The sequence below is a fragment of the Pholis gunnellus genome, assembly GCF_910591455.1.
Source record: "Pholis gunnellus genome assembly, chromosome: 10".
NCBI classification, from domain to species: Eukaryota; Metazoa; Chordata; class Actinopteri; order Perciformes; family Pholidae; genus Pholis; species Pholis gunnellus.
This window is the reverse complement of record NC_136537.1, coordinates 1868550-1877285: the sequence shown is the minus strand read 5'-3', so window position 1 is coordinate 1877285 and position 8736 is coordinate 1868550. Positions and strand designations below refer to the sequence as shown.

The window sequence follows — 8736 nt, the reverse complement described above, 5'->3', positions numbered from 1 at the left end:
AAAAACTTTAACAAATGTTTTTGATCATTGAAATGACTTCATTTATTGACGTGGTTATTTACACAACATAATACACTTTTAAACATCACTTGATGTACATTAGTTTTATGTACAAGTCATCAGTGTGAGGAATGTTTCAAATATTTACTATTAAATTAAGGCCATGGCTTTGTAGCTTTATGGAGTGACATCCAGTAGCATTGGACTATCTGAAATGTATTAGACCTACAGTAAGCAGACCTTTCACTGGTCTCCATCACTATAATGACGAGAAACCTGGATATGGATCCACTGATACAGAAATTTAAAAAAGATGGTTTTGCTTCAGGTAATGTGATAACAGTTAAGGATTAGTCAACAAGTAGTAGGAATACTGAAATCGGGTCTAAAATAAAAGTTCATGGAGTGTATAGTTTGATAGTGCAGAGAAGTACGTGCTCCACAAGAGTTAGCTCGATGAGTTAGAAGACTATGCTGTTCTTCTTCAGGAGGGCTTGCAGTTTCTGGTTCTCTTGTTCCTAAGATGAATGCAGATGGAGAGAGAGAAGAGTCAGTATGTAGTTGGACATCATTCAAAGCGTACACACCCACTGTCATTTCAATTGTGCTAGACCAAATTTTATGGAATTCTGTCCTAGTGGAGATTATTTTCGAAATACTTGTGCTGAGATTCCCCACGGTGTTGTGCAGGTAAGATGCATTATACACTACCAGTCTGATTGTCTGACTGCTCAAGTTGTTTTGCAATTGGACATTTTTTAGCATTATCTCCATGTTCTGAGACCTCAGCCTTTACGTTGGTGAGTACAATGTCATCACTGATGGAACCAATTACAACAAAAAATGTCATTTAAATAAACTTTTTTCATGAAAACAGTTAATGTGCTGAAATTCAATTCTGAAAGCCTTTATTCTTTTTTGTGAAATGTAAATATTTTGAGTCTAAAAGGACAAAGCTGAGCTGAATAAATACCCACCATCTCTAAGTTTTTAACTGTAGGATACAAAGCCCCCCCCCAATCAGTTTTTTGTGTACTGGCTAGATATGAAAACATGTGATTCAACAAGCCAATCAGAATTGGCTGCCATTCCTATATCACATGCAGGTTCATTTGAACTTAAAGAGACAGCCGCTAAAACGGAGTGTTTCAGACAGAGGGTGAACACGGGTATATTCAGACAGTATGAGAAATATGTGTTGTTTGAACATTAAAGCTTGTAAACATGTTCTAGTAGAAACACAAAATACAAGTATGAACCTGAAAATGAGCTTGATATGTCCCCTTATTACAATATAAATCTCTGCTCCTGCTGTGGAGCATTAGAAAGCTCATTAAATGAACAGAGTCTGAGTAATCTTTCTGATCTAGTTTGAAGCAGTTATAATGAATCACCAGTTTATCACTGTGCTCTTGTAGCTCTGTGACTCTTTGAACGAGGTGGTCATAGCTCTCCTTAAGCTTGTGAATCCTCTGGTCTGCACGGGTTTTCATTGACACCATGATACCTGCAACACATTCAAACAGTCATCTGGGTGTGTAGCAACAATGCTGGCTCATAGTGCTCTTCTTTTATGACAAGCACATTTTTACTGCAAACTCAAGGGAAGCCATAGAAATGAAATCAAGTAAATGTATGTCATCATAAAAACTCTACCAAACTGGGCCTAAGGCTGCTGGGTGAGAGGAGGGGAGTCTGTGATTGGGTGTCCATAGTCTCACTATCATGGTCTTTTAAGTAGCAAGTATTATTGTTATACTATATACTATAACAATCTAAATGAACATGTTTTATCTGATTTTACCAAAGACTATTTAGCCACAAATAAAGTGTTTCTGGGTGATATACCACTTTATAAAATTGATTCATAATAAAGAATTATATTTATTTTTGTTTATTTTTATTTGTTTCCAATATATATTTTTATTTTTGTCCAATATATATTTTAATACATTACTTTGCTCCTGTCTAGGTACTCCTGTATTTTTCTCCAAATTGGGGGTGTGCCGACCGCCATCTACTGTAGGTAATACACTGACTAAGGAAAACTTAGTACTTAGAACTTCAAAAAACCTGAACTATCCCTTTAACGTTAACGTCTAGTGCAGGGGTCGGCCACCTTTACTATCCAAAGAGCCATTTTGCCCTATTTTCCACCAAATAAGGTTCGTCTGGAGCCGCAAAAGCTATGTGATATCACAGCTTATAAAGTTTTGTATATAGTTATATTATATATATATATATAAAAACTATAGTTTGTTGTATTTATGAAATTATAGAACAAGAATAAAGACAATTCTTGACATTTTATTGCTATTCTCAGTGACAGTATCACCTCAAACTCCAAGATAAGAGGTGTTCCCTTTGAAAGATTGTCCACTGTGCAAACAATAAAATGTATTTTTTGTCAAAGCCTGAGGCCATGTCCACACTACTACGTTTCCATTTATGAACGCATATGTTCTGCTACGTTTACACTGAGTATCCACACTACGCCGGAGTTTTCAAAGCACTGAAAAAGGAGGAGATTGGAAACGCTCCCGAGGACGGATAAGTTTGAAAACTCCGGGGTTGCTTTGTCGTGTAGACGGCGTAAACGCATACATTTGGAAACAATCACATGTTCACTACTTGATTGGTTCTTAGCAGTTATGACGTGTCCTTCCCTGATTCGTCACACCCCTATCACGTGACCCTTACCCGGAAATTCACAAACAGTATTGATTACCAATCGGCTACCAGGTTAATTCAACATGGACAACTGATTACAGGCGTTGCTGACCGTGTTGTCTTTACTAGCAGCTGTTGTTCAATTAAAGTCTGCATTTCTGCAGAGGAAACAGCTGTTATTGGAGTGATTAGCGAGCGGCATGTCGAGTGGAGTTATCAGACCTACGGACGTCTGAAGTCACGGTTAGCGGCTTTGAGGAGGACGGACACAAAACGGAGGACTTTCCTTTTCTTATTAATGCTTATTTGTGAAGTCCACACACATAAGCTATAAAGGAACAAAACATTGATTGCTCTCCAGTATGACAGACTTCAGACACCAGCAGAGCTACGTGTGAGAACAGAAACAATGAAACCGAGGAAACGAGTGAGACGTGTGTTGACCACATTTATGACCCATAATCTAGTAAACGTTGATGTGTACGTGTTCATTTTAAAGTAAATTTGATGTGAGAGAGAGAGAGAGAGAGAGAGAGAGAGAGAGAGAGAAAGATAGAACAAGACCTGCAGCACTGTAACTAAGTCTGAAAAATAAAACATCTAAAACTTTCCACTAAATGTGTCTGTTTGAGTTCATAGAGGAAGATTTTAGAGAACATTTTAATTATCAAACATGACCTTTCATTATTAAAGACTACTTAATTACTCTGTCTTATTTTTTTAACTTAGCAACGACTTCCTGTTTACACCGTCACCCACCCGCATGCCCAGTGAATAGTCACGTGATATTTGTTTTCAGGTGTGTTATTCTGGATGGAGATCATCTAGAAAACGATGCTGAAACGCCGTGTGGACGGAGATCGTTTTTGTTTGTTAAAACCTGTTTTAAAACGTATTAGTGTGGATGTAGACTCAGGGAGCCACAATAGAGGGGCTGAAGAGCTGCATTCGGCTCTGGAGCCGCGGATAGGTATCGACACCCCCAGAGAAACACACACTTGTTGTAGAGGCGCTGGCTCTGCTACAACACAAGTACCCACACTGTAAGATCAAACGGTAACAAAAGCTCCACCTCCCTTTCTTCCAGCTGAGACAAAGAGACCCTTTGGCACCCAGACAGAGCACCCCAACCTCTTCCCATATAAAAAAATATAATTCAAAACGGCAACACCCTTTACATACTTCGAGGCAAAGTGTTACTGACCATTGATGATTCTGGCCACCCTCCAAAGTCGCAGCAGGATGAGGAGACCCATCCCATCAAAGGCGTCCTCATGGAAGATGAACACAATGTCCAACACGAAGGAAACCACCACCACCGCGCCATCAAACACCTCAAACTTGTGTTGAAAGAACTCCAGGCGATAAGCATACAGCTTACCAACCAGCTCCACCATGAAGAATGTGAGAAGAGCCAAGCTCAGGTAGTGGAACACCTGCACAATAAAAGTGAATGGTATTATACAATGGTCTTGATAACAACTGAGTTTTGCTTGGAGCAAGTGGACAAATCTGTCTCTCACCTCAGGAGCAAGGTGGCCATGTTCCAACTGGATCACAGACAGATCTATAAGCAGCTCCGCAAGAACAAAGATGGCATCCAGGATTACCAGACACACCACCAACACCTGGAGGCAAAGTCAGTCAATCAGTGGGAGGTGCCTCTCTTTATACAGTGACTTCAAGGGGAGCTGCACCAATCTTACCCATCAAAGTGGGATGGAATATTTTTACATTTGCTGGACAAACAATAGACTGTGTTTGGATCAAAGCAGACAACTTTAAACTGCAGAAAGAAGAAGCCCATTCTTCAGAGGAAGAGATGGACAAGTTCTCTTCCCGTTAAAGTCGACATTTGCCGGTCGTAAGGATGAAAATTCCCTTAACTTCCGAGGACTCCCCACTGCCATACTGAGGATTTATCGCCACGCAGCTTGAAGCTCCGGATCCCGAATTTAACAAAGAATTCTGAAGAACCACATTGACCGCTACAAAGTAATCTCAGAGTAAGAGGCTTGTGTCTGGGCAGAGATAGGTCATAGTGTGTTTGTTACCTTGTTTTGTTTTGTTCTAAGTTTACTGTACAGTTCCTTGATATTGTGTAATCTTACGGACCGCCAAGTTCTGTTAGTGCTGTGAAGTTAGTACTGTTGTATTACATGCTGCTGTAATAGTGTTCGTAGTTAAATCAGTCACCGCGAGGGAGGTTGGTAATTGTAACTTTATCAGTTAAAAGACCAGTGCCACAGCTGCCGAATCAGAGTTTGCAGTTGGGTTTCTGTGTGATAAAGTAAGTTTCTGTATTTTACTGCTGCGGTGAGGATCTGCCTTGTTTTGAGTGTTCCCTTTTTTTCTTTTGCCTTATTATTTAGCTAACCCAAGCACACATACTCATCATACACACATATAGGTTTTGCTTTTTTACTCATCTCAGATGCACATGGTGTGTAAACGCGGCCTCTATCGAGGCTCCAACGCCATTTCTGTAGTTTTGAGTTGCGTGATCACGTACAAAACTACATCTGTCATTTTGGTAGTCAAAACTACATCCGCTATTTTGATAGCTTTCCCTCCAAAACACCATTTTGTAGTCTCGCGTGGCATGGTCACATCTCGCATACCTGGAATCGCTCTGAGCCATAGAGCCTCTGCAGTGAATCCCTGAAGGCCAGTGTTGTTGGAAACTGGCCAGTGGCCGGACTCAGCTCCTCGCTGTTCACGAGCAGATCTTCATCCTCCCACTGGATCGGCTGCGCATCGCCCACGGTGGTGAAGTAGCCCAGGTACCGAGCCATGACTGCAGGCTTAACAAAAGGAGTGGACCAAAAGCCCCACCTCAGCAGCTCACCTCAGAGGGAAGAATGTCAGAATGGATTCAAATGTATATCAGACGCTGTAGATTAGGATTACACAGCGGTTTCTCTGTACTAACTTTATAAATTGCGATTAACAAAATGTTGTTCTGTTGTTTCAGGAAACTCCTCTGGTTGTCTGTGCCACTCGATAATAGCAAAGCCAAATATTGTTGTATAAATTGCAGACTAATGTGAGTCAAAACACTGACAGCCAGAAACAGTTTTTACCATCTTCCACTCTGAGCTGTGTAACACATGTCAGCGTCTTGGGCAGATTTCTCCATATGTTAGTCAATCTGAGTTTACTTCTCCTTTTTTAAGGTTTGCAACATGTTATTGAGAAAGCAAACCTTCTCAGTCAAAAGGAAATTGCCCTCCCCCGCCACACACACACACACACACACACACGCACACACGCACACAATCCAAGGGCTACTTGGTGAAGGAAAAAAAAGAAAAAGTAATGAGATTGTTCACAGTTGAAATGAAAAACATCCTACCAATCCGATCATAGCCCATGCAAACTGTCTGCCACTCCACACTTGTTCTACACTGTTAGACTAAATGAAGTCAGGACATGGATTATAACTTTTCTGTATGTAGTACCTACTGCGAACAATAAACATGAACACATCAACAATTTTTCTACGTTTCCTACCAGATTTAGCAGAGATTAGAGCAGGTTCGTGTGGATAACATGTTCTTTTCTGTTTCGTGAAAACTCGTGATAAAAACATCCGTCATATTTGCCAACCCAGCGTTTTTACTGACAGTTACATTGAAGGGTTCAGCGAGAGGCAAATATGTAACGCGTCAGAGCTGGCGTTGTTACTTTGCATAGTAGCCTACGAGTAGTGTAACCGTTATGCCGGATTAAATGATTTACCTTTCCTCCACCACTTTGACGTTTAAAACACACCTTTCTTCTCCTCAGAGCAAAACTCTGAGAACTTCGAGCAGAACAACTCCGCCTTCAAAGCAAACCCCGTTATGAGCAAAGACAGCCGGCCAAACTACGTTTAAATATGTAAAACGTGTAGAGTTCTTATGTTGTCTCACATCGTCGTAAACATTAAACAAACTTGTACTTAATTTATGATACAGTTCTTGTATGCGCCGCTTATACTACATCACACAGATGACACTAATGTTTCCAGGATTGCCCCGCCTCCCAACAGATCACCTTATTGGTCGATCTGTTGGGAGGTACTTTATAGCATTTTTAGAATAGACGTTCCTATTAATGTTTCTTGGTAGATTATATAAGAGCCGAATTAAAGTGCTGCCCCAAAAATATTTTGGACATGGTCTTGTATGGTAATGACATTAACATACAGTATATTAACATACAGTATACTGTATGTTCATGTTTGCAAGGCAATTAGGAATAATTGTACCTATTTGTGGATGAAGTTCGCTTTGAAATAATTGAGCTGTAGAAACTGATTCTAATTTGCATTCCCCAAAGTGGATTGGCATCCTTTCACGCTTTCGACTCTTTTCTTCAGCAATTTTAAAGGGCATTAATCAGATTTATGTGTTTAATTAAAAAGCCAATACTTTAATGGAACGTTTCTATTGGGGGGATTATTTTCTCTGCATCCAACATGTATCTTTTAGGCAGGCCTAAAGACCTACGGTATAGTAGATCCATATTAAATCCAGCTACCTTCTGTGCATTTTACATGTGCTGCTGTGTATCTAAAACACACCAGTTATACTAAGTGTTTAAATTATGCTGTCAAAGTTAGTACATAAACTCTGTTCTCCAAGTTTTAACTCTGAGTCTGCACTGATAACTCACAAAGGCCATTGTTTGTGATCATACTGCCACCTACTGGCTTTATAAATACTCTACAAATATGAGAGTAATATAGTATTATGCCCAAAACAAAAGCTTGCGCATCACATGCAATTCATTTGGAGGAGATTTATGGCTGGTTGGATTACAACAAATTAGGCAAATTGCAATAATGAGAAATTATGATTATCATAATAATTATTAACTGATGATGATTCAGACACACAAAAGGTTACCAGTGTAGTTAAATGTCGAGACGACATTTGTTCAAGTGGGGGAGAGTGTGAGATAAATGGACTTTTGACTAACTCATTTTATATTGTAATGTGTTATAGTTAAAACGGCCAGCAGGTGTCGCCATCTCACCACTAGGGGGGTTGTCTGTGCATGGTAGTCACGCTTCCTTGTAAAGTTTCTCAGAAGAAGAACAGCAAGAGAAGAGTGTAACGTAGAGAACAGGCCCCCTCAATAAAACATTTGTTTAAACTGTATTCAAGGCCTTATATTACTTTTGGCCATCATTTATTTTAGTTATATCAACATTGTTCTCACCAATGAAATTGATGAGATGTGGAAACACGGCATCATCTCTAAAAAGAAGTCAGATGGGGTGACAAACACAAGCAGTCAGGTTTATGATCACATCTGGTTGTAATAATACATCCTCATATCTGAACATCAGAATAGGTTTGTTTCAATGATTCCAAAAATGACATATATGACATATATGTTCTATTTAACACTGCGAAATGGTCGCAGTTTTATCCATGTCGTAATTGTTAAGAAACCAATAGTGAAAGCGAACGTTAACAAAGTGTGGTTAGGTGTTGGAAAAGATCATAGTTTGTGTTCAAATAAGTATGCTTATTAATCAATATGTGACGTGGCTGCATACTCAACATAGTTATGTACATACTAACGTTGTCACCTAGGTAACTTAATATAACTCAACATATTGACTTTTGGTATCATACAATACCTATCTCCTGGGTGAAAGTCCTGTGATTTTTTGACCCATTTACCCATGACCCTATGTGGACTTTGTTGCTTTTCATACTGGCTCAGCTGACATCCTCCTTTGCTCCTGTAATGATTACAACGTGCATTAGAGGTTGCAGCCTAACAACAAACGGAGATACAGGTCATAATAAGCTGCTTGAACAGACGACCTATACTGTACGGCTGTTTTTCTGGTGAGGATGGCTTTTGTTAAGAAGCCAAGAGGTAAGCTAGCTAAAACAGAGGTAAAATAATAATGTGGCAGGTTGATTACCAAACTTTACCATGGACACAGATGAGTGGCACAGTCAGCGAAAGGATGAGATGTTATTTGTTTTACAAAAATCTCAACACAAAATCTAATACTTTGTAGTGATCTGTTGGCTCATTTAGCAGAGTTCTAAGTTGTTT

The 8736-nt window shown here is 39.6% G+C and overlaps 1 protein-coding gene across 2 annotated transcripts; it reads right to left on the bottom strand.

Moving 5' to 3' along the window:
* Positions 1-32: 32 nt before the first annotated feature.
* On the bottom strand, positions 33-6650 carry hvcn1 (hydrogen voltage-gated channel 1). 2 transcript variants are annotated; one of them, XM_079167675.1, is made up of 6 exons: positions 6412-6650; positions 5292-5518; positions 4194-4298; positions 3875-4106; positions 1395-1507; positions 33-518 (listed from the first exon to the last, which is right to left on the bottom strand). In XM_079167675.1, the coding sequence occupies exons 2-6, from the start codon at positions 5463-5465 to the stop codon at positions 462-464; spliced, it is 681 nt and encodes a 226-aa protein (XP_079023801.1). In that variant the 5' UTR covers positions 5466-5518; positions 6412-6650; the 3' UTR covers positions 33-461. The 2 variants fall into 2 exon arrangements, with proteins under 2 accessions (XP_079023801.1, XP_079023802.1); XM_079167676.1 differs by lacking the exon at positions 6412-6650 and having other exon boundaries at positions 5292-5751.
* Between the last annotated feature and the right edge of the window lie 2086 nt (positions 6651-8736).